This window comes from Lepus europaeus, chromosome 1 (genome assembly GCF_033115175.1).
Source record: "Lepus europaeus isolate LE1 chromosome 1, mLepTim1.pri, whole genome shotgun sequence".
Taxonomy (NCBI): Eukaryota; Metazoa; Chordata; class Mammalia; order Lagomorpha; family Leporidae; genus Lepus; species Lepus europaeus.
This window is the reverse complement of record NC_084827.1, coordinates 39951167-39977665: the sequence shown is the minus strand read 5'-3', so window position 1 is coordinate 39977665 and position 26499 is coordinate 39951167. Positions and strand designations below refer to the sequence as shown.

Here is a 26499-nt window from a genome sequence, read left to right as displayed (position 1 = left end):
GTTACTAGTTTGAAAATACTAAGGGATAAAGGGAGAAGAAGAGGAATCAGAAAGCAGGGCATTAAAACATTCCACAGACATCTTGAAGTAGGCTATATAGTTGAGAAGGTGATGTTTTGACAAATTTTGGACACTTGGGAAGACAGAGTTAACGACACCTTTTGATAGACTGAGTATTCATATAAGGGGAAAGAAGGAATCAAGGATGACTCTAAGATTTTGATAATAAATAATAAATTATTAATAAATAGAAGGGTGGAGTTGGTGGTTACTAGGCTTTCTCTGGTTAAGCTCAGCTGTGCAGGTGCAGACACAGGTAGATTTTCAGGCTTTTCCTGTTGAATACAGGGTGAAGATATTTTGAGGTTATAGGCAAGGAGATGATTATCTTGATGAAAGATGGACTACAAGCTAATTGAGATAAATCAGCACCTGACAAGGTTAAAGGGATGGAAGAATGCAAGTAGTCAATAGATATAAGGTCTTGGTGGGATTTAAGAATTGATGGTGATGCAGTCACAGAAGGAGTGAGATAGAATCAGAAATTGAGTTATCTGTGATCTTTCCTTTGTACCAAAACAATCTCCTTTTCTCCTCCTGCATAATACTGGAAAAAACTCAAGACTAAAGGGAAACAACAAATCTCAAATACCTCTTCATCTACCCTCCGCTGTGTTTCCCACTCTCCATGGTTAAAATCCCCAAATCTGCTCACTCAGTGTCTGCATTCTCAGTGCTTACTTACCCCTCATCCCACATGGTAAAGCTTCCATCCCTGGTAGTATAGCAAAGCATTTTGCTACATTTCCCAACAGTCTCCTCCTGTTGAAACAATAGAGTCACAACAATTCAGAATGATTGTGATTTCCCAGATGATCTAATTGAACACATACATGTTTATACATAGGGATACTGTACTTAGAGGTTAAAGCCCTTTCAAAGACAGATACGCAGTTGAATGTAGAATTTTGTTCTTAGATTAGTACTAGCCTGGAGCTTCTTCCACTGTACCACTACCACTAGTTGCCTGGTGACCTTTGCTTGAGACATTTGAAATCACCTATCTCCCATTTTTTTCTTAATCCTCTCCCCTCCCTCTTCATTTTTTAAATTTATGTGCTAGTATAGTCTTCACTGTCCCCTGACCTCATCCAGAATGGTCTCAAAAGACACTTCAACAGGAAATTAGGTATTCCAATAGTGTTGCCCCAAATATTTCTGAGAGTCCTCCCAGGTGGGGTCACACTCACTTGTGCTCCCAGACCAGTCTGTTGGTTGAAGTCACTGCCTAAGCACTGCCCCTACCCCTGCCCCAGGCTCCTTCTCTTTCATTGCCATTGTCTTTTAAGGTACTGGAGGGAAACACAGTGTTGCCAAGGGTGCAGTGTCCACCAGGAGAACTTGTATCCATACTTGAAGAGCTTTCTCTAGATACCAGCAGTCCAACAATGCTCAGGTGCCTGAGGTGGTATAATCCATGCAAAGATGTTGCCTGTACCTGACCTCTGTGCCAAGACATCAAAACTCACATACTCAGAAAGTATTGCTTGTTTCAGAGTCTATCAGAAGTAACTAATGGGCTTTTGCTTTGCAATCTTTGACCAGAATCCTACAAATCTCCAAAAAAAGGGTTTTGGCTTGGCACCTTTATACACCTTACTATACAAATGCTATTCCCGCCTATGCTACTAAATTTTTCTAGCATCTACTCAAAAAAAACTCTATCCTTCTCATTTGGAAAGCAAAACCTTCAATGCAAATAATGGAGAGCTGTCCACATGCCACATCTACTACCAAATCAGCAAGCACGAACACACACTGCTCTTCTGATCTTTCTCTCTGTCTTATACTTCCACTACACATGCACACACACACACACACGTTTTTCCTGATTCTCTATTCTGCCATGCTCCTCCTAATTCTCACAGTAATCTATGAAAACCCCAAACCAACACATCTCATGTTAACTTTCCTTTCCCACTTTAGCTTGTGTAAATAGCTTGTCTGATGGGTGGCAGGATGAGTAGGCAAAGTGTTAGAGGCTAGAAGGAGTTCCTAAGTGTTAATCTCAATTCTGACAGTAATCTGCTTTGATGTCTGAATAATACAGAATGTGGTGGCTTAGAGAGATCCTAAAGATTCACAAAGAACTAAAATGTGCACAATATGTGACTACCCAGTCCACATGTCTACATTTTCATCAAGAATGAATTTTTGTGGTTGTCCATTTTCTTTTGAAGGAATTGTACATTGTTTTTTCCCTCACACCAAAGTGAAATTGTTCTTGCTGTCATGTTCTTTCAATACTTCTAAGTCTACCACCTTGGAGCCAGATAGAAAATGTCTATTCTTGGTGATTTATGACATCTCTTCAGTCATTTGGAAATAGTTATCATGTCACATTGTATCATCTCAGTCCTACATTAAATGTCTCCATTTTCCTTAACTATTCCTTATGGCACAACTGAAGTTGATTTAAGAAATGATGCTCTCAGTTGAAGGTGTTCCTATTTGTCTTACCAGATGTCTATGTTTTAACACATAATAGTCAATATTACTAAGCAACAAAAAGAAATGAAGTACTGATACATGCTACAACTTGGATAAAGCCTTGAAAACTTTATGCTACATGAAAAAAGCCTGTTACAAAAGACTGGACTAAATGATTCCCTTTATACAAAGTTTTAAAATAGGCCAATCTAAGAAAGCAGAAATGAGCTTAGTGGTTGTCTAGCACTAGAGGGTGGGACAGAATGGGGGATAATGGTTAAGGATGCGGGATTCCTTTTGGGAGTGATAAAAAATCTTCACAGTTGATTGTGGTCATGGCTCACAACTTTGTGAATATACTAAAAACCATTGAAATGTACTCTTTAAATGAGTAAATTCCATGGTATGTGATTAGCAGCCCAATAAATTTGTTAACACCAACACACAATGTTCACAAGGGAAAACAGTATTCTGAAGTGGAGTGCTTGAATCTCTGTAACTTCAACTTCACTCTCTCTAAAATACATGAATTATCAATATCTGCTCCACTTCCCTCACTAGGTTGTTGAATCATATTTTGCAACACCATAATTATGTAAGTTATTAGCATGAGTGATTCTCATCACCTCCTATCGGGATGACTAACAACATCCACTTGTTGGTAACTCATTTGTTTTACACATGAGGCAAGAGATTTTGTTCTCAAACCTCTCTTACCCAACTCAGGAAAATCTAAGTGATCCCTAGTGTCCTCTGTATGAAGTCCAACTCATTGTCTTAATATTTAACCCAATCTTCTTTGTTCCACATATCCTAAGTTCTTCACAGGCAAACTACATTTCAATTACAAAACAGTTGCTATCTCCTACATGGACTTTGCATACACCAATCCATAGCTTTTTAGTTCTTTCAAACAAAATAGATCCTAATATCAAAATTCACATGTTGAATCCTAACCCTTAATGTAGAGACGGGGTCTCTGGCAAGTTGTTAGGTGTAGATGAGGTCCTTCAAGTGAGGCCCTTATGATGAGATTGGTAATTTTGTAAGAGAGAGACCAGAGCACACACTCTACCCACTTTTCATCATGTGAAGACACTACAAGGAAGTGGCCACCCACAAGCCAGGAAAAGCAGGAAGAGAGCCCTGACTAAAAGAACTCTATCATCTGTCACCTTAATTGTAGCATTCTTGGCTTCCAGAAACGTAGGGTATATATTTCCACTGGTTAGCTCTCTAGTATATGGGATTTTGTTTTGGCAGCCATACTAATACATACTTCTTGCAACTCCCTACCAATACCCTGGCATCACTTCTGTCAAAAGACTTTTCAGAACCTGCTTCTCTTGAGACTCTCCCCCATATCCACTGATCACTCTGCTGCTCATTACATCACAGAAATTTTGCTTAATGTAAAGCTAATTTGTGGTTGTTTTTATTCTGTGTATTACATTTTCACTCTTTGCCTATTAGGCAAGCTTTGCAAACAAAAGGGATAAGGTGAACAATCCTATTATCCATTTCTCTCAAACATGTTTCCTAGTTGTTTCTACCAGTACTCAGCATCCTTTTTGGTGGAAACTGTGGCCCATATTCTGTGTGGCTTGAAAGCAGCTAATAGAAAAGACTCACAATGACAGGTAATCCAAAACGGCTAAAACACAAACACTGTGTTGAAAGGTGATTGTGTTATGTTGAAATCCAGAGTTCTTACTGAACATTACTATTTAGAGCAGCAAGAATCACAAAGCACAATTACAGATTGCTCCTTTTTGTCGATATATCATCAAAGGCCACAGGAGAAGTAGAGGCAGTTCTGGAAATTGCATCTCCTGAGCCCAAGGGTTGCACTATCAGGGAAGAGACGATCTCTGCCAGCTCACAGGTTTGGGTTAAATGACTCGCTCTAAAGACCCTGCTTGGATCATCAGCTCGGCCTCACCTTCCTGGACAGTTTCTCAAAGGGTTTTTGGGTAATAAGATTTCCACATGGAAACCAAAAAGCCAGTCCCTTAGTTTTAATACATAAAAGACATCTTTTTCCACGAGTTCCACCTTCTTCATTTTTAAAGATTTATTCAGAGAGAGAGAGAATATATCTTCCATCTGCTGGTTCACTTCCCAGCAGCAGCATTGGACCAGAATGAGGCCAGGAGCCAGGAGCCTCATTAGGGTTTTTCAAGCAGGAGCAGGGGCTCAAGCAGTTGGGCTGCTTTCGGCTGCTTTCCCAAGCACATTAGCGTGGAGCTGGATCGGAAGTGGAGTAGTCCTGATTCCAGCCGGCACCCATGTGGGGTGCCGCTGTCACAGGCATCCACTCTACCCTCCACACCAGCACTCCTAGACCCATCTTCCGTGCAGCCAACATTTGCCGTGGCCCTCTGCTGTTCGTTAGGGACAGTCGTGGAGCCACTGCCAAGGGACAACCAGGCCTCAAAGCTGTGCTGGGAGTCAGGCCCGGGCGCAGTTCACTTCCACCCCAGGGGCTCACCTCCACCCGCCCAGTTAGACCCTTGGCGTGGTCAACCATTCGGTTTTTTTTTTTTTTTTTTTTTTTGCTCTTGTCTAAAATACACTGATTTCCCAGGCTCCCTGTTCTCAGACTATGAAAGAATCTCTAGGCAATTGTAAACAGAACAAGGAGAAAGGAGTGGACGGAGGAGGACAATGACCTAACCGCCCCGTCCCACGCCCTTCCCCCACTCTTGCGTTTTCCCACCCCGGGCCTGGCACCCTCCTCAGTCCCCCGCGTTCCTGGGGTTGCGGGAACCCGGAACGCCGGCCCACAGATGGTTGCGTTCGGAAAGCCCTGGCTCTGTGGCCGCGTCGGCCCGGCTGCGGTCGCTCACCCGGAAAGGCAGGGACGTGAACAGCCCCCGGAGGGCGCCACGGCCAAGTCTCAGCGGCCCCACTCCCGGTGCGCGGGCCGGGCAGAGCGCGCGGGGCGGGGACGCCGCGGCGGCGGCGCGGGGCGCGCGCGCCCCAGCCGAGGGGGGCGCTGTCCGAGGGCTCGCGCGCGGGCGCGCGCTCTGGGAGTGGTCGCCGGGGGAGGTGGGCGGGGCGGCGGCGGCGCGCGGACGCCGAGCTCGGCGAGGCTGCGGCTCGGTCAGCTGCGCGAGAGCGGCAGCCGCGGTGTCCCCGGACCTCGGTCGCCGGCGACTACTCTGAGGCGTGAGAGCTGCGTGTCCCGCACCGCCTGCTGGTGTGGCGCGGCCGCCCGGAACGAGGCGGACTTCCCCCGGGGTTGCGCGACAGAGCTGCCGCTGTGCGGGCAATCATGGGCTGCACGCTGAGCGCCGAGGACAAGGCGGCGGTGGAGCGGAGCAAGATGATCGACCGCAACCTGCGTGAGGACGGCGAGAAGGCGGCGCGCGAGGTCAAGCTGCTGCTGCTCGGTGAGCGCGGCGGGCGCGCGGCGCGGGGCGCGGGGCGCGGGGCCCCCGCACGGGAGCGGCCGGAGGCGGCCGAGGGCGCGTCAGCTCTTTTCTGTGGAAGTTTCGCGCAGCCTGCCGGGGATGGAGGGCGCGTTCGTGATCCGAAAGCTCCGAAGCGTTGGCTTGCCGTTGTGGCGCGGCCCCGGAGGGCCCTGGTCAGGGGCCGGGCGGCGCGGTTGTTTCCGTGCGGGTCTTGCGAGTTTAACGTCCCGCGAGTTTAAAGGGAGCCACGGATCTCTCGCGGTCCCCTCGCGTGAATGGGGGGTAACGGGCAGCGCCGGAGGCTGGGGCTTTCTGCCCGAAACCAACAGAGTCGGGGCGTCCGGCGCTCCGGAGCGGCCGAGGCGGGTGCCTCAGTTTCCCAGGAGTGAGCCCCTGGCGGGTGCACGCAGGGGGCCAGTGTCTTCTCTCCAGGGCCCTGCCCCTGTGGCTCAGCGCTGCGCCGAGGTCTCTCCCAGTTGTTGGAAATGGGGAAAGGAAAATGCAAAGAGTAAAGGCAGGGTTTTGCCTGGGGGGTGCGCGAGGGAAGTGCCCACAGCCAGAGGTTGATTCCCACCCCCCACCCCCCCTGGAATCTGTGAGTTAGGGTTTCCTTTTGTTTGCTGCTTTTCCTTTCACACTCTATAGGGCGTTCTGGTGGCTGAATGATTTCTCAGGCTCTCCGTCTGCACGTTGGGCTGTGGCTTGTGTTTATTTTCCCAACAGTTATAATAAAAAGGAGATGCTGAGGAAGATTCGGCTTGGTGGGTTTCATGACTGCAGGAAAAATGGTGTGTGTGTGTGTGTGTGTGTGTCCGTGACTAGGAGGCTCAGAAGCAGAAGCAAACTTGGCATGACTGAAAGTAATGATGATCTGAGTCATTTTGCAAGCAAACTGTAACAACTTTGCGCTGTAAACGCTTGGGTGGCTTGATTCACCTTCCCTCCTCCGACGTCAATCTGTCTCGGCTAATACTGCCACCTAAGTTTTGCATTAATAAGAAATAACTGCATTTGGGTGAAGTCAGTGCCCTTTTTGTAGACGGTGGAAGACACAACTTGATACCGACCCAGGTGGATGGCCCTCCGGTAAACGGCATGTGTTTCAGACAACATGAAATACAAGGGTTACCAAAGTTCTTTGCCTGCCATTCCTGCCTTCCTGCCGTGATGTGCATTTCTGCGTGACTCCTCGCCGAGCCAGCCATCCACCATGTTTGAAGCCGTGGAAAAAGAAGTCCTCTGGAGGTGGTGTTTTATCCCTCTGATGAGATGACGGTTTGAGAGAGGCAGGGTGGGATGAAAGTGTGAGTCGTTTTGGCTTACACTTGCAGAGATGAGTGTTTCCTAACCTTTGCGCAAAGGGAGGTATTCTGGGCACGCGGGTTCTTTGTTGTACAGGCTGTGTTGTGCACTGTGGGATGATTAGCAGGGTCTTTGGCTCCTTCCGGGTCCATCTCCATCCCTGACCCCTCAAGTGTCTCCAGAGGCTGCCAGACCTCTCCTGGGGAAAACATTTAACCTGTAGGGAGCCAGGGTTCTAGACGAACAGTGTGATCTAGTTGAAAGTGTCATATGGAACTAAAAGTTAAATCTTTACAGCCATTTGTGTAGAGCTCAGAGAGAGGTGGAGCAGAATCTTGATTTTCAGAAGCAATGATGGAATTCTTCTCCATACCAGTAAACATTAGAAAGATTTGAATGATTTTTCAAAATCTTTAGGAAATGCCTTTTGAAGAATTCAGCTCTTTTCCTAGCTGTGCTCTTTTGCTTTTCCCCACATCTCTTCTTTTTGCAAAAATCCTGCTCCATTCCTATCTTGTCCTTCCTGTATTGTTGGCCCAGACTTTTCCTTGTCTGTCTTACCCCTACTGTATCTCCTCGCCCAGAGTTCCAACACCCTAGCTCCCATAGACAGTTCATAAATCTGATTTCTTGGAATGCTTGAATTTTTCCCCCTACTTTGGCTTTAGTTGTGAATTATGGCCTTTGATTCTTTTCTTGAATGTTTAAAGCACATGTGTAATGAAATCATCGTGTCTGAAACACAGCAACTGAATCAACTAGATATGGAGGATGGTTTCTAGGTAACTATAACCAGTGCTGCGTACGTTTACATCAGGTCTTCTTCAGCTATTCTGTTTTTCTCATCAAATGATTTTTTTAAAGAAATAAAGTACATTTAAGGCAGTGGATTATGACGTTTATTGTATTTATTTTTTCTTAAGCAATGCATTGCTTTTTTAGAAACCTGGGCTTGGAGATTCAGGCATGAGACTTGTCCATTATTGGTAAAGATTTTGGTCCTGCTTGTCTAATATTACAAATTTAAATAGAAAGTATTTCTCTGTGCTAACTGGGAGCAGGGGATTGGGTTTTTAAAAAGAGAGGACTTCATCTAATCACCCACCTGAAGGAAACGAGGTCAGGATTTGAGTGGTAAAAGTCTTTTAGGTATAATTCCCAGGCTTTAGTATTAGAATAATGATTTTAAGTGGATAAACTTACTTTAATGGATCCAATAGTAATGAAAGTTTTCTTTCCATTATATATGGCTAATTTTTCGGGGAGGAGGGAGGGAATGGAGAATATCTTTTATTGTTGCATCTTTGAGAATGTTACAATTTAGTATCTTTTAAGGTGGGATCATTAGGCCTGCAGTGTTTTTCAGCAGGACTATAGTGTCCTAATGGTACTTATTAGATATTATTTTATTGAAGATACAAGAAGTTAGACTATAAAAAATAGAATTTTCATGCAGTAAAGGTTTCTGAATCATTTCACTCCAAAGCTTTCAGCCTTACTCTCTCTTATTCCAGAACACTATTTTTCCTGCACTCTGCCTTCTCCCATTAAAAACAGATCAGCAAACAAAACTCCACACCCTTACCTCCTGCTTTAGTTTGATTGAAATATTGCAAGTGTGGATGAAAATGAGATGAGGGATTGGATCTCTTCTGTTTGTTGGATATTTTTCCATTGCTACCACCACCCAGCTATTTGGGATTCTTCCTCATTAATCTTTTTTACTTCCTTTGAACTTGACCTGTGACTTCCCCAGTTGAGAAATTCTGGTATCACAGAACTTTTAATTTTTGCATTGCTGTAGCTATTTCCTTGAATTGGCTCAGGATCTTGGATGTCAAAGAGCCCATTTCCTTGAATAAATGGTGCTAGTGTTGGAACACGTGTTGTGTGCTCCTCTCACAGGTCTACTTTATATTAGAAATCACAAAGTATGCTTTGAGAGTGCTGATTTTTCTGTATCTTCTGTTTTCTCCTTCTCACAGTCATAGTCAAGTCCTTTTGCCTCCAGTAACTTAAATCTAGTAGGCTTTCCTGCTTCTGGTCTTTCCTTCTACGCTGTCCTCCTTTCCAGAGGTACTTCCCTTGTTCAGAAACCTTTGTGGACTTCCCCATTGCCTGCAGAATAAAAACTTTGTTGTGGGCAAGGCTTTCCTCTGTCTTTCCAGACTGTTCCTCAGATGACTCCTTCCTCCACTCGGTGTATACCGCATCGTGTTGTGTTTGCACTTATTTCTAGTGTTGTTTAGCTTTGTGCCTGTTTCCCTACTACTGTGAGCTCCTTGGGAGGCAGAATCTTTGTAACTTCTCTTTGTGTTCCTAACAACCCTTCTCATTTGTTGTGTGTAAAATGAGTTCTTAATTATGCGGAATTATTGTCTTGCTGGGATGTAAACATTATGCCCTGCCATTTTCAGTATGGATGATAGTAAATAACTACCCAGGCAAATAATGTAAACAAGAAAGGGTCATGAAAGGAAGAGATGTACAAAATAAATGCATGCTATCTAAAATAAAATTATTTGGTATATATTTTTCACATGTTTAAGAGCTTTTCACAGTCATATTATTTAATAAATTATATCTAATTTCTAATTTTTGTCTTTGCCCTCTTTTAATCATACAAAAGAACCAGAATCCCATCATACAGAGTTAAGTAGATGCCATATTAACCTGGAAAAGAGGGCTGTAATTTCTTAAGCGAAAATAGAATATCCAACCACCAACTTAATTTTTATTTTGTTAGCATTTCTCAGCACCTTGAAAGATTTAAGATGGAACAGATTTCTGTGGGAGGACTTGAGTGTGTTGGGCACATTTCTAGGTCACGCATTCTGACACACAATTACCCAATGTGTGACTGCCCAGAGTATGACGTTGGTGAAGTTCACATCCCTGGTGGAGTTAAGCCTTAGGGACTAAAGTCAACTCTATCCCATCTTGTAGTACTTAGGCTGCTTTTTGGTTGTAGCTTGTTAAATGCTAATTAAAAACCTTAGCAGAAATAGGGCAAACATTGCTTTCAAATGAATGTTCATTGCCAGCAATTTCATGCCTTACCAACAACACAGTTTATTGTCAAACAGGTCTGCAGGCCAGAAGTCCAAAAAGCATCTCCATGAGGGTAAAATTAGGGTGTCAGCTGGGCTGTTCTGGAGATGACAGAAGGGAGTCCATTTCCTGTCTCTCCAGCCTCTGTCTGAGGATTGCCTGCGTTCCTTGGCTCATGGTGCTTTTCTCCATCTTCAGAGCCAGCAGTGGCTGCCGGAATGGTTCTCATGTGACAACACTGCTCTGCATCCCTCTCCCATTCTGAGCACCTTTGTGATGACCTCAGGCCCACTCACACAATCCAAGATGACTGCCCTGTCTCAGGACCCTTCACCTCATCACACCTGCTGAGTTTGTTTTGTCGTGGAAAGTGACACATCCCCAGCTTACAGAGGCTGTTATTCTGTCCATCCTGACCCCCAGTGATTTGTATCTAGCCTATCTATATGTAAAATGTGTTCACCTCTTCTTGACATCTCCAAACGTCTCAACCCATGACACCACTCACTTAGATTCTGGAATATCACCCAGAGGCCATGGTCTGACTTGGAAAGGGGTGAGCAGTCTACGGCCATACCAGATGCACCTGATCTCATCTGATCTCGGAAGGAAGGGGTGAGCTTCTGGGACATAGTTCTCCTGTGTTTGTGGACATGTGAAAGCAAGGATAAGTTGCACTTCCAGAATATTATGGTTCGGACTGGTGTAGGCCATCATTTATGGATGTTCCCATTCAAAACAGAGCAGATGGAAACAGCAAAGGAGTCTTCAGTCTGAAGCACTTCCAGAACTCCATTAGGTTTCAAGGCCTGGGAACGGGCCTTCTTGACTCCCTATTCCACCTTGTAGGCATTGGACCCCACCTTTGGTGTCCTCCTTCCCTTCTAATGCATGGTGGTACATATTGGCTTCTGAGGGATTTTCTCAGCCTGTTTGCTGTTGATAGTTTTGGTTGTTCAAGGCAGTGGTTTCATTTTGTATTCTCACAATTAATTTTCCCCCTTCCTTGTTTTACTGTAACCAGCAAGGGGTAAAAACAAAACAAAACCAAGAGGCCATACCTTCAGTACTTTGCTTGGAAATCTTGTAAATATCCAAACTCAGGGCTTATGAGATCTGCTTTCCCTGTAACTGCAGGACATGATTTGTCCAAGCACCCTGCCCCAGTACTACAAGTATCCCTTTTCCTGTGGTTTCCAACCACAGGGTCTTCCTTTCCATCCAGTCCTGCAAGCACACCTAGAGCCCGTGTATCTCTCAGTAGGCTGTTCATCATCTTCAGGTGTTTTCTAACAGGATTTATGCTTTCTCTACCATGTTCCTGATGTCCTTCTGAGCCCTCACTAGGAGGAGTGTTAACATGGTGCTTCCAATGGTGCATCAAGCAAGGCATTGTAGGCTTTTTCTGTTGTGCACCTGAGATTTCTGGTTTTTTTTTTTTTTTTTTAGATTATTTGTTTTTATTGACACATAATAATTATACATATTTGTGGAGTACAAGGTAATATTTTGATACATAGATTTATCTTAACAATCAAATTAGGATAATTGGCATCCATCACTTCATATATTCAAGACTTCTTGGTAGTGTGAACATTCAAAAGTCTTTCTTCTAGCTATTTAGAAATATACAGTATGTTACTGTTAACTGTTGCTAGATATCTGCCCATTACCCAACTCCCAAACTTTTTCTACAATTCCAGGTGTTTATCACAGGGATATCCCACTTCCAGATGCTACCTTTGATGTTGTAGATAGAACTTTAGATAATGCAGAATGGTTGTGATTTTATATTCTCTGCTTAATAGTTTATGTCACTGTCACAGAAACACTAAAAATCATGTTCCTGACACTTTTAGTAGCCTGTGGAATTTTACTGGAGTCATGATGTGAAAGAGTCAGGCTTTTCTTTTGGTCTCGTCTTCATGGAAGTTTTTCATGGGCATCCAGCGTGAATCAGTCCTCTTTCCTTTCCCTTTGTAATTATGCTGTGTTGAAATCATTTTGTGCATTTATTTCTGTATGGTCTGCTGCCTCTGTCTAGGGGGTTGGACTTGTTCATCATCTGATGGGGTGGTACAAAGTGCCATTCCATAAATGTTGTTAAATTAATGGATACATTATCGAACATTAGTTTCGAAAAGTAGCCCTTTAAAGGAAAAAATAGGTACATTTTCCTTGGGTCTTGGGTGTGTATTGCCATCTATTGTTTTTATATTTTGCTGGTTAGAGTAACTGAAATTTATTACATTATTACTGACACAATTCCAAAAGTTAATTTTGGGAGCCAAATCCTATTGCATGGTCAGAAAAATATAATGACTGATAAATAAGTGATAGAGTAAAATGCAGTTTTTGTATTTGTACATTTTGAATGCTTTGTTATCAGTAGTGTTGCACTGTTATTTCATGCATTACTTGACGACTTTCTTAAGGTGCATACTGTAACACGAGGTGGCCTTTAATGCATTCTCATTGCCATGGCCTTGTGTGTGATATAGGCTGCAGTGATTTGGGGTAAACTAGACTTTCAGAGCCAGTAGTGAACTGAAGCTCACCACCACTTTGTTGTTTACGCTTGCTTATCCTTTGTGGTGAGAATTATCACTGCTGACATTTATAAAGTGTGTTCTATGCTTTTGGTGTTGAGTTATACCTTAGGTTTACCAAATCCTTTAGAGAATTCACAGTCCGCTTAGGGAAATAAAATATGTACATGAAAATAATTCCTCAGAATGGCAAGGGGAGGGAATAGAATAAGGATAGGTCATAGACTGCTGAGCTTTCGTATGAGGAGACCTCAGAGTTGTAGTCTGGTTAATCTTGGGGGGCATGGTGGAGTGAGTGGATACTAGCACATCGTTCAGGAGTTGTTATCGGTCTGTTTCCTTAATGTATTTCTGAATGTTCTGTTAAATTCTAATTGACTGTAAGTTCTCTGTTGTATGAGAACTTGGAATTTAAAAGAGACTTTGCTATCTGTGAAGTTAGTTTTCTTTCATACTCCATGTGCAAGAAATTTTTGCTATCCAAGGTTTACATAGCTCCACAGGGAGACTGTGAAGAGGAAAAGGCAGTGTGGAGCCCTGGTGGTAAAGCATTTCCCTTAAGACTTCTGCGAAGTCATTCAGGTTCTTTAAGATTCAATTTTCTCTTCTGTAAATGCCACATAATAAATGTGTTCCCCTCATAGTATTGGGGGACAAAATGAGCTCATGCGTCTGGAATACTTAGAATGGTACAAGAATGGGGTGGGTGTTATGGTGCAGTGGGTTAAGCTGCTGCTTGGGATGCCAACATTCCATATCTGAGTCCCTGGTTTGAGTCCAGGATGTTCCTCTTCCAGTCGAGCTTCCTGTTAGTGCATCTGGGAGGCGGCAGATGATGGATCAAGTGTTTGGGCCTGTGCTGCTCACATGGGAGACTGGGATGGAGTTCCTGGCTCCTGGCTTCAGCCTTGCCCAACCCTGGCTGTTGCAGGCATTTGGGGAGTGAGCCAGCAGATGGAAAATCTGCCTCTCAAATAAATAAATAATCTTTTTTTAGAAGTACATAGCGTATATGTTCTTAATAAATATAAACTGTTATTAATTCTTTAAAGATTCTGGAGTCAGCACTTCCTTGCATTTTGGTCCAGTTATGGTCATAGATGATAACCCTTTTGTTGGCTTTCCTTAGCGAGGCTGTGTATATAGTGGCTTTAAAAAGTATAAAGTCAGTTTTAGTTGCTAGCTTCTGATCCCACTTTATGGAATTGGATTTCTGTTAATAGCTTGCTCACTGAGACTAGACCAGGTAAATATCTGTGCTATATTAAGAATTCTATAGAGAGTGAATTTTAAGTAAGTGGAAGACTTTACAAACGATTTAAAAGTAATTTTCTCTCCATTATTACTCAGTGTTAGAATAAATGCAGTGGCTCTGGCAAACTTTCTTTTTATCTTTTTTAAAAGAAAAACTAAGCTGTTAGTGTAAATTATGAAATATTATTTGGGTTGATTCAACAGAGTATCCATTCCTCAGGGGAGTTCATGATGACTTCCAATGAAATTTAAAATCTTTCTGAAACTTTTTGTACTGCTGACTCAGTGAGGTTCCTAATAAAACTCCAGAATTACCATGGAGTTACTTGTATGAGGAGAAGCACCTCTTGAAAAGGGGTGGTGGCTTGGATGTATAGACAAGGAGGCATCAAGCCTGTGGTGCCTTTTAATACATTGAGAAAGGAGCCCCTTATAGCAGCCTTGAATTCTTTGGAGCTGTTATTTGCTTTGCTTGTCTAAGAAAAAGTCCAGAATTATTTATTGCATTTTGCTTATCTAATCTATATGATATATTTTTCTTCTTTCTCCACTTGACTTTTATGTGATAGTCTTTTTTAAAAAAAAATTTATCTTATTTTTTATTTTATTTTATTTATTTGAAAAGCAGAGTTGTAGAAAGAGAGAGAGAGAGAGATATCTTCCATCCAGTAGTTCACTCCTCAAATGGCCACAATAGCCAGGGTACGGCCAGGCTGAAGCTAGGAGCCTGAAACTCCATCCAGGTCTTCTGCATGGGTGGCAGGGGCCCAAATGCTTGGGCCATCTTCTGCTGCTTTCCTAGGTGCATTAGCAGGGAGTTGGATCAGAAGTGGAGCAGCTGAGACTTCAGTGGGCACCTATATGAATGGCAAAGTTGCAGACACCTGCTTAACCCACTGCTCTGTGATGCCAGCCTTTCTTAAGCTCACTAATTTTTTCATGATATCAGAAAGGTATGGAATTTGTAAGTAATATTAAGATGAGTGTCATATAGGAGTTAGAAGAAAACTAACTCATATGGGAAAACTTATTATATGAACTGATGGTTAATTTCATCTGAAGTTAATTTCATTTCAAGAATTACTTTTACCGCTGGTGTTGCAGTATAGCGGGTAAAGAAAGCCCCTGCCTACCACACTGACATCCATTATGAGCACTGGTTTGAGTCTCAGCTGCTCCATATCCTATCCAGCTCCCTGATAATGCACCTAGGAAGGCAGTAGTAGATGGTCCAAGTGCTCAGGGCCCTGCACCCACATGGGAGACCTGGAATAAGTTCTTGGCTGCTGACTTCAGATCAGCCCAGATCGAGCTGTTGTGGCTATTTGGGGAGTGATCCAGTGGATGGAAGGTCTCGATCTCTCTATTTAATCTCTCTCTCTCTCTCTCTAACTCTGCCTTTCAAATAAATAAATAAATAAATCTTAGAAAATGAAAAAGAATCACATCTATTTCCATACCATTTAAAACCAGCGCATGCATAGGAACTCAACTGAATTTTCACAGACTGAATAAATCCTGCAGGCAGGTGTGCAGGGGGTGTGTCATGATTGTGCAGAGGCTCAGTGCTGGCCAGGGAAGTTCCTGGAGCTGGGGAGGTGGTGCTGCTCCTGTCAGTCGGGGGTCCTCTGCACCTGATCTTGCCTCCAGCACCTGTTCCCATCCCCCCTCGTTCTCTCTGGCAGATTTTCCCTGCCTGAAAGACTCCTGTGTCCTGATCCGTAAAGGTCGTCAAGTCATGCCTAGAATTACAAATATTAAATCCAGACAAAACCGCCCATGCACCCCGTACATGGCTTTTAATCTGTTTATGTAAACTTTGCAGAATATTAGGTTGCATTTCAAATTTTATCTTTCATTTTCCAATCACCCTTCCTCTTGGGTTTATGAAATTTTCCACTGTAATAGAAGTACTTCGAATTATGGACTTTTTCATATATGTAGAACTATTAAGAAATAGACTCTCATAACCACACCTGCCTGTGTTTTTTAAAAGAGATAATATCTTGTGCCTTTTCTGTCTTCCTCCCTTCTGGGGTCCCTTTTCTTAGGAAAAAATAATTAATTTATTTGAAAGGCAGAAAGGGAGAGACAAGACAGAAACAGAGATAGAAAAGAAATTTCCCATTCCATCGCTTCACTATCCAAATGCCCCCAACAGATGGGAATGGGCTAGGCTGAAGCCAGGAGCTGCAAACTCAATCCAGGTATCCCACCTAGGTGGCAGGGACCCAAGTGTTGGGCCACCACCTGCTGACTCCCAGAGTGTGTGTTAGGAGAAGTTAGAATCTGAAGCTGGAGCCAGGACTTAAACCCAAATAGTGCTGCGGGATGTGAGAGTCCCAAGTGACATCTTGACCACTGTGCCAAATATCCACCCCGGAGTTCCTTTTATATTAACTGGGGCTTCTCATTCTAACATCTGTTTCACATTTCTCCAGTTTTATCTCATTATCTTTTTGTACTACTTAAATATCTCTGGGTTCGTTCTCTCTATTCTGTAATAACATAATCTGCCTTTTTACCCGTTGAGTTTTTAACTCTTAATGTTGACATTTTCATTTATAGAATTTATTTTTAATCTTTCTCTTAAACACTGTTTATCCTGTTCCTTTATTTACTAACCTTTTAAGGTCATTTTCATTACACCTGTTTCATAGTCTGCAAAGTGTATTATTGGAAGTTCTTGGGGGTGGATGAATTTGTGGTGTCTTGCTGGTACCTCATGGCAGATTGTGTGCTCTTCTCATTTCTTGCTGTGAGCGTGTATTAAGCAGCAAGTAATTCATGTGCATCATGTGCACCTTTCAGTCCTGTGAGGTGGGAGTGAGCGCAGGTTTACTTCACTTTACCTTGACGCCATGTACTCCAAGCTGAAAGTGTCATCTCTTAACTCTCAGTCAACCATTTTCTCCTTCCTGTTTTTCTTTCTTAGTTGGTGGTGCCAGCTAAGATTAAACTTTAATGTGCATAAAAATGATTTGGAATCTTGTATAGATTCTTGATATCTCACCTGCCTTTGCACCCAATCAATTAAAATGCTCCATTCTCAATGTTTTCCTGCTTGTTGTCTGATCCATTGTGTGTGTGTGTGTGTGTGTGTGGTGGGAAAGGTCTCTTGATCCTGCTCCATGAATTGTCACTGGGTTCTACGGTGTCACTGTCCCTGGCAGCAGGCTAACTTCTTGTCTGTTGGCCTCCACTTCTGAAGTATGAGTAGACTTGCCAGTCACTTGCTGCTGTTTGTTTTGGTCTCAGCCAAGGTAATCTCTCTTACTGTCTTGGTCCTGCTCTGACCGCTGCTATGGCCCTCCTCATCTCTGTTTTCTCCCCACAGCTCCTGGCTGCAGTGCCAGGACAAGGTAGTCATGCTGCCTTGAGTGCTCTGCCTTTTCTGGTCATCAAGCAGGAGGCAAACAGCTTTGGTGCAGGGGAGAAGTGAGCTCAGGTGGCCTCTGCATGGGCCACAGCTCCACCAGGCGGCTCAGGTGTTTTACAAAGAAACTCCTTCACTTTAGCCATTCCCTGTCTTCTCACACAAGCCGGTCACTGCCAGAACTGTGGCCCAGAGAGGTTGAGAAGGAGTTCTAATGCCCTGCCTCCCACAGCCCCATCTACCTGTGCACTCTGGCTTGCAGGCTCTTCTGTGAGCTGCCTTGGAAAGTAAAACACTTACTTGTATTCTCCCACTTCTGTCTGGATGATACTGATGTCTGCATCTTCTCCCATTATTCATGTAAATGCAAAAGAGATAACTAAAAGCACATTGATAATTTTCAGAGTATTTTTTGCATTACATTCTCTAGTTTTTTTTCCCTCTGTGATTGTTCCTATTTTATGTCTTTGTTGCATGCCATACACTAAACCTTTTTTTTTTTTCTTTTTTTTTTTTCTAGAGCGGCTCTCAAGAAACTTTAAGTGGACATAGGAGTAATTTGGAGTCTTGTAAAGTATAGATCCTAATTCATTTGGTGTAGGGTGGGGCATAAGAGTGTGCCTTTGTCCCCAACTCCCAGGGGAAGTCCGTGCTGCTAATGCGCACTCCAGTCCATACATCCAGAAGCAAAGTCCTAGAGGAGGTGATCCTCTTGGCATTCATCCATTTATCAATTTTGTAAGCATTTTTCTGGTCTTTGGCACGTTCATGAGACCTCCTTAACCTTAACAATAAAGTGTTTAAAACAGTTCCTTGCTCAGTGAGCACCCACGACATCTTATACATTTATGAGAATGTGCAGCACACATTGTGTGTCGCACTTAGTATTGTTGTTCTATAATTAAACTTCTAATGTGAATCTGGGACCTGGTTTTAGTAGTGCTTTTTTGAGAAAAATAACTTAATATTACCTTGCCTGGAAACATGTACTTCCTGAGGAGTGACCCCAAATCATAATTAGTGATAATGAATCTTCTGTGTATTTAGCAAGACATTTTTAAGTGGACTTCTTTTGATGTTAAGATCATTCAGGTCAGGCTCAAAGTACCCCTTTGATATTTTTTTAACTATTTGTGTCTGGTAATGTTTGTGTTGAAATTCTGTTGTCAGAAGTAGACAAAAGGTAGTTACTGCTAGGGACTGAAGTTTTTGTCCCCTTCTCCCCAAATTTCTATGTTGATACCTGAATCACCAGTATGATAGTGTTTGGGAGGTAAATGGGGTCAGTTTAGGTTCTGACGGCTGGGCTTTCCTGCTGGCTTGGCGCTCTTACGCGAAGAGGAGACCCAAGAGCTCTCTGTGCACATGCACCAAATAACCACATGAGGACACAACCAACAAGGGGCCCTTCCCTGGGGCTGGACCATGCTGGTCTCCAGGCTTGATTTCCAGCCTGCAGAACTGTGAGCAATAAATGTTGTGTCAGGCATACAGTTTGTGGTCATCTTTTACAGCTGCTTGAAGTGACTGAGACAGTCACAAACTCTGATAAAGTTTATAGCCTTTGAACCTGAATAATTGATCATGCTATTTTTGTATAACCTCAGCTCTCCTAATCTATAGATGCATATAATATAGTTTCTGTTCCCTTTAAAAGAGACTTCTAATCTTAGAAAAATGATATTTCACACTAATATTTAGTGATAAGTAATTACAAAATATGAAATTTTGTGACTAAATATAGCATAAGCGTTCTATAGCTTCTGCTTTCATTATAGCCTCATTTGCTGGTCAGGCTTACTTGAAGTAAGATTGTCATGAAATACGTGTAATACTTTCAACACTTATTTATAGAGTGCCTGTATTTTCTAGGTATCTGGGAAAGGAACAGTCTTTGGGAAGCTGATATAAATAAATAGGGGAAAACATTCTTCAGCATTTTGTCATTAGGTCAAAACAGCATAGTTATTTTGGCTTGTTTAGTTATAATTTTAAGTATATAAATAATGGGTTCTGGATTTTTTCTGTCTTCCGTTTGTCTTGGTATACCTTTGTAATAGCTTATCTAAACATGGTTTTGAGTGACGGCAGTTTATTCGTCAAACTGAATTATATACCAGTTTGCTGAAAGCTCTTCTAGAACTTGTAGAGCAAAGACTACATAATGAGCTGCACAGTTTTTTTTTTTTTTTTAATACCAGGCACATGGTGATGCTTACAATTACAGAATTAATTTCCTGAAAAGTTATCAGCCAACAGATGTAGCCTCTTGTATAGTATAAGTCCCATTTCAAAAACTTAAATTACAAAGTAATGTAAAAACAATGATGCTAAAAAGTATAAAGCTCTAAATGAGATCTTAATAGTGGCTTCGTTTGGAGAATTAGCAAGACATACACTTTGTGATTCATAAACTTGTGTGGGTTTTGCATTGTATTTGAGTGTATGTGGAGGTCTTTGTCATCAATGAGAAAATGTTATTTTAAAAATTAAAATAAAAGCATAGGAATTTCAGACATCTGAATGAGTCTAGTAGATAAGTAACTTTTCTGATCATAAATAAAAAAAGCTATAAGAAAGTTCTCAAGTGGGTCAGTATTTATGGGGAAGTAAAGTGAGAACTGAGCTTTTAATGTTTCATAATTGTATGGTGGGAATGTGGAAATAATTTAGTATAAATGTTTGTATTTTTGAAAGTTAAGATTAAGTATTTTGATCAATGGTAGATTTAATCATTAAATATTATGTGGGTTAGTTTACAACTAATATAGTCAGCTTATTTGATAGAACTTTTGAAGTAAAATATACAGAAATATAACCTTTGTGTTAAATATTTTCCATATACATGGCCTATGATTTGGTTTTTAATTATGTATATACCATTTGCATTTGTGATATTTGCAAGGTTTTAATTTACCATTCTTTTCTCTTTTTTTAAAGATTTATTTTATTTTTTATTTATTATCTGAAAGAGTTACACAGAGAGAAGAGAGGCAGAGAGAGAGAAAGAGGTCTTCTATCTGCTGGCTCACTTCCCAATTGGCCGCAACAGCCGGAGCTGCACTGATCCGAAGCCAGGAGCCAGGAACTTCTTCCACGTCTCCCACGTGGGTGCAGGGGCCCAAGGACTTGGGCCATCTTCCACTGCTTTCCCAGGCCACCCATATGGGATGCTGGCACTTCAGGCCAGGGTGTTAACCCACTGTGCCACAGTGCTGGCCCTACCATTCTTTTCTAAAGCTTGATATATGAGTGCCTTTACATGAAGCATTTAACCAACATAATTTGTTATCAAAGGAATCCTCTGGATATGGTTCTTCCACTAATAATGAATTATGTGCTATAAATCCAAAATTGTTTCATACTTCAATGCAGTCTACTAACTTTAGTATAGAGATTTTTACTGAAGACACATTCTTCAGCTTTCTTGGACATAAAATATTTACAAAATGTTTTTCTTTTCTATATATATGTTCTGTAATTGCATATTTAATATATACATGTCATCCTTATAATAAAAATAAATTGACATCTGCACTGGTAGCTATAGTAAGTGCTTGGCATAATATGCAAAGAACACTTCTGATTTTAGGTAGAGTTCTTTATACACTAGAGCTGACTCTTGCAGAGTGGGTATCAGCATGCAGAAGTCTCAGGGGAAATCCCCTTCTGAAGCTCTGGCAAGTGGTTTGGTTAGGCACAGAGATGCTGCTGGTGGCAGTGGTGCTGTTTGGCACTGCCAGAGTAATCTCTCCGTCTGTCACTCTGGCTTCCTCACTTAGTGACCTCTTTTTTGTTTGTTTGTTTTTTGACAGAGTTAGAGAGAGAAACAGAGAGAAAGGTCTTCCTTCTGTTGGTATGGCCGCTATGGCTGGCACACTGTGCTGATCTGAAGCCAGGAGCCAGGTGCTTCCTCCTGGTCTCCCATGTGGGTGCAGGGCCCAAACACCTGGGCCATCCTCCACTGCCTTCCCGGGCCACAGTAGAGAGCTGGACTTGAAGAGGAGCAACTGGGACAGAATCTGGCGCCCAACCAGGACTAGAACCCAGTGTGCCGGCGCCGCAGGCGGAGGATTAGCCTAGTAAGCTGCGGTGCTGGCCTTAGTGAGCTCTTGACTCACTGCCTTAAGCTCTAGCTTTCCAAAAGCTGATGACTCTGATCTGTCCATCTCTCCTGATGCCTCAGACAGTGGAGTCCTAGGCCTTTGCCAACCTAAGACTAGGGGACCCATTATTTAAGTACTCCTTCCTGGCACAAGTTGTTAATGATTGGGGGTAGTGGTACAGAATTACTGATGTCACTTCTCAGTGAAGCCAAGGAAGGGGATGTCAGTGTGGTAGTACAGCAGATTAAGCTGCTACCTGCGATGCTGGCATCCATATGTTGCTGGTTTTGGTCCTGGCTGCTCCACTTCCAATCCAGCTCCCTGCTAATGTGCCTGGGAAAGCTGTGGAAGATGGCCCTACTGCTTGAGGCCCTGCAAACATGTAAGAAACCCTAATACAGTTCTTGGCTCTGGCTTCAGGTTGGCTCAGCCCTGGCAGTTGAAGCCATTTGGGGAATGAACCAGCAATGGAAGATCTCTCTGTCTCTCTTTCTTTCTCCCCTTAGCCCCCATAACTACCTTTGAAGTAAGTACTTAAATCTTAAAAAAAAAAAAAAAAAAAAATGGGAAGGGGCTGGCATTATGGTATAGCAGGTAAAAAGCCACTGCCTGCAATGCTGGCATCCCATATGGGTGCCAGTTCATGTCCTGGCTGCTCCATTTCTGACCCAGCTCCCTGCTAACAGTTTGGGAAAGCAGCAAAAGATAGCCCAAATATCTGGGTCCCTCCCACCCATGTGGGAGACAAGGAAGAAGCTCTTGGCTTTGGTCCAGCTCAGCACTGGCCACCGAAGCCATCTGGGATGGAAGATCTCTCTCTCTCTCTCTCTCTCTCTCTCTCTCTCTCTCTCTCTCTCTGTAACTCTGGCTTTCAAACTAACTAAATAAATCTTTTTAAGACATAGGAAAAAGATCTGGATACACATTTCTCAGATGAAGAAATACAAATGGGCAGCAAATATGGGAAAGAATACTTGCCATCACTTCTCATCAAGGGAATGCAAATAAAAACCACTGTGAGATGTTATCTAATTCCAGTTAGCATGCCTATATAAAAAAAAAATTACAAATACAAGTGAGGAGGTGGAGAGGAGAGAATCCTCCTGGGTTGATAGGAGTGCAAATTAGTACAGTCATTACAGAGAATGGTATGGACATTTCTCCACACATTTAAAATAAGTTTACCATATGACCCAGTTAAACCACGTGTGGGTGTGTATCTGATGGGAATGAAATCAATGTGTGAGAGAAATACCTATACTCCCCTGTTCAATGCAATACAATTCATTATAACCAAGATATGGAATGAGGCTAGGTGTACATCGGTGGATGAATGGATAAATAAAATGTGTCATTTGTGTTTTTATCTATATAGATAAAAAATGAAATACTATTTAGCTTTTACAAAGAATGTAATCATATCATTTGCTGCAACACAGGTGGAACTCAGGGTCATTATGTTAGGTGAAATAAGCCTGACACAGAAAGACAGATAATGTATGTTTTCCCTTATACTTGGAAGTCACAAAAATATTATTCAATCTGACCTTAGAATAGTGATTATAAAGGTTGGGAAGGGTCGGGGAAGGGGATGTAGAGGAAGGGAGATTGATAATAGGTTCCAGGAGCAAATTGCACAGCACAGTGGGGCAACTGTAGTACATGGCAATGCAATACACTTTATTAAAAACTGGAAGAGAGCAGCTGGCAGTTTCCCAATACCAATATCTTTGAGAGAATGCAAATGCTGGTTGCCTGCTGTGCTTGTTTTGTACCCTGTATGTGTGCTGAAATATTGTCTCCTGCCCCATAGGGATATGCAAGTATTACATGTCAATCAAAAATTTCAAAAAGTAAGATAATTTAAGAAAGAGTTTTGAGCTGTTCTGAGGCTTATGATATGTATAGGAGATCACTGTCCCTGAGCATTCCAGTTCTGCCCTTAGGAGCTGTGGTGTCTCCCCTGCCGTCATCAGCACTGAGTGCTGTCAGAAGTACCTGTTGGTAGGTAAAGGTGACTTCTCATGGTTACTTTAATGTGCAGTTTGGGGTTTTCTAAGGGATAGGAGAAGGACTCTGTATTCTAAAGAAGTCAGTGTCCATTTCCATGTCATCAATACTTGGACAATATTTTTTTTGCATATTTCTGTACTTTTCCTCACTTATGTACTTTGTATTTTGTTACTCTTTTAAATAAAGATTTTATTTTTTATTTGAGAGGTAGAGTTACAGAGAAAGGGAGAGACAGAGGGAGAGGTCTTCCATCCACTGGTTCTCTCCCCAAATGGCCACGATGTCTGGAGCTGGGCTGATCTGAAGCCAGGAGCCAGGAGCTTCCTCTAGGTCACCCGTGCGGGTGCAGGGGCCCAAGCACTTGGGCTGTCTTCTTATTTTGTTACTTTTTGACATAGATAACTTACTTTACTTCAGTTTAAATGAAATTATTTAGAATTGTTCTGATTGTTAGCTCCTGCAACTATGTCTTGAGTGGGTTTTACTTATTTTCATTTTATTGATAAGACAGAGAAACAGAGATCTTCCATCCACTGATTCATTCCCCAAGTCCTGCAATATCCAGGTCTGGGCAGGCCAGAGTCAGGAGCCCAGAACTCAGTCTGCATCTTCCATGTGGATGGCAGGGACCCAAGTATTTGGTCCAGCATCTGCTGCCTCCCAGGGTGCACTTAGCAGGAAGCTGGATGCGAAGCAGTGGAGCCAAGATTCCAGTCAGACACTCCAATATGTAATCTAGGAATTCCAAGTAGTATTTTAACTACCGTACTGCCCTCATGCTCCTCCTAGAGTGGTTTTAACAGTGAATTTTTAAATTCACTTTTTGTATTTTCTTTCAGAATGTAGTAACTAAAAATTTTTTCTTTAGAAGTAAAGAAGAGGGTCTGACATTGTGGCATAATGAGTAAAGCTGCTGCCAGTATCCCATATGGATGCCAGTTAAAGAGTTGGCTGCTCCACTTCCAATCCAGCTCTCTGCTATGGCCTGGGAAAGCAGTTGAAGCTGGCCCAAGTCTTTGGGCTCCTGCAGCCATGTGGGATACCCAGAAGAAGCTTCTGGCTTCGGATTGACTCAGCTTGGCCATTGCAGCCATCTGGGGAGTGAACCAGTGGATGGAAGATCTCTTTCTCTCTCTCTGCCTCTGTGTTTCTGTAACTCTACCTTTCAAATAAATAAATAAATCTTACCAAAAAAAAAAAAAAGTAAAGAAGAAAAATATAAACTGCAGTAACATTAAATACCTATGTCCCATAACAAAGTGAGACAGAAAGCATTATCATTTGAGTGCATTAAAATGAGATACCATTTCACACCCAGCAGAATCAGATGGTCCAGAATATTGACTTGGACAACTTAAGTATGCTGTTTGTAGGAGCATCGATTGGTAGAACCGTTTTGGATGAAGCTTTGTCAATACTTAGTAAACACTTAGTATTCAAAGAAAGTGTTGTACACATACTAAGATAAATATTTACTTCAACATTGCTAGTAAAATTAAAAATTGGAAATAAATAAATTATTCATCACTTGGAATGAATAAATACTTGGGCAGGAATGAATAAATAAATGAAGGCATGTATATAAAATGAAATAATGTGTTACAGCTATATAAATTCAATACTAAACATAAAGTGAATGTATAAATCCCAATGAGTTTTAAGTTAAATAGGCAGCTTGCAAAATTATATATCCTATGACACATTAGTATAGAGTTTTAAAGTCTCTAAAGCTTTATTCTGAAGTACACATGCATCATGTGTGGAAAAGAGGAAAAATTCGGGGAGGGGAGGAATGTCAGATTCAGAGTGCTGGCTACCTCTGAGACAGGAGTGTCCAGGTTCTTGTAATGTTTGAATTCTTAAGCAGGATGTTGGACACACATATGTGAATTCTCTTACCTTCTAAATGTTTTGTATGACAAATATTTTGTAAGAGAAATGTTGATATTGTAGGCTAAATCCATGTCAGATCTGTGGTCGTTATTCCCATGTTTTCACATCTGGTTGTTTGCCAAGCTTGGTTTATGCTTCACGTGCATTTCCTTGGCCAGTCGATTTTGCAGGAGTGTGTTGTAATATCCTCCCACCTGCTCTTCCTACCTACCTACTTACCACCCTTTGATCTGTATTAATCCTCCTGAATGACAGCCTTCACACTTGCTCGGAAGTCTTTACTAGTCATTATTTGCACAGTGCTGCCCTGTGTATTGGCATGCTATGTACAAGCCTCTGTACTTTGATTTCCACCCAGCCTGCCCACATTTCCCATGACTGTCCTTTGCTTCTCTCCGAGAATTTCCCGTGGTTCCCCATCTTTTTTTTTCAAGATTTATTTATTTATTTTGAAAGAGTTAAGGGGGGGGGGAGAGAAAAAGAGGGAGATCAATCTCCCATCCACTGGTTCACTCCCCAGATGGCTGTAGCAGCTGGTGCTGGGCCAGGCCGAAGTCAGGAGCCTGGAGATTCTTCCAGATCTCTCCTGTGGGTGGCAGGTACTCAGGCTGTCTTCCACTGCTTTCCCCAGGTGAGTAGCAGGGAGCTGGATTGAAAGTGGAGCAGCAGGTACATGACATGGTGCCTGGATGGCATATTCTGGTATCATAGGTGGCATCTTAACCTGCTATGCCACACGCTGGCTCCAGTTTCCTGTCTTGATTTCTTTGCTTGTGCTCTCCAGAAATGCCCACCCACTCGCATCTGTTTTCAGCCCTGCCCACGTGTGTTCATGAGCAGAGTTTGGGTCCATTTTTCTCAAAATTGAATAGTACCTGGATCCCTAATAAAACAGTTCTTGCATATTCCCAGTATTGATTTAAATATATTTGCAGTATCACGTCAATATGTTCTGTTTTGTTAACTTTTAATTAAGTATAAAAATCATGTTTCCACCTTTTAAGGCAGCCCCAAAGCCAAAAAAGTTACACCCAAAACTACAAACTAGT

The 26499-nt window shown here is 42.3% G+C and overlaps 1 protein-coding gene and 1 long non-coding RNA gene across 2 annotated transcripts in view; one reads left to right on the top strand and one right to left on the bottom strand.

The window, feature by feature from the left end:
- Window positions 1–5411, bottom strand: part of LOC133765172 (uncharacterized) — a 47741-nt gene extending 42330 nt beyond the window's left edge. The window contains exons 1-2 of the long non-coding RNA XR_009866581.1: window positions 5340–5411; window positions 746–822 (exon numbers count right to left, since the gene is read on the bottom strand). This is a non-coding gene — a long non-coding RNA (uncharacterized LOC133765172). The remainder of the gene's footprint in view (window positions 1–745; window positions 823–5339) is intronic.
- A 170-nt stretch (window positions 5412–5581) lies between these two features.
- The window catches only part of GNAI1 (G protein subunit alpha i1), a 109652-nt gene continuing 88734 nt past the window's right edge, over window positions 5582–26499 (top strand). The window contains exon 1 of the mRNA XM_062210778.1: window positions 5582–5885. Coding sequence (XP_062066762.1) covers window positions 5768–5885 — 118 coding nt within the window. The 5' untranslated portion in view covers window positions 5582–5767. The remainder of the gene's footprint in view (window positions 5886–26499) is intronic.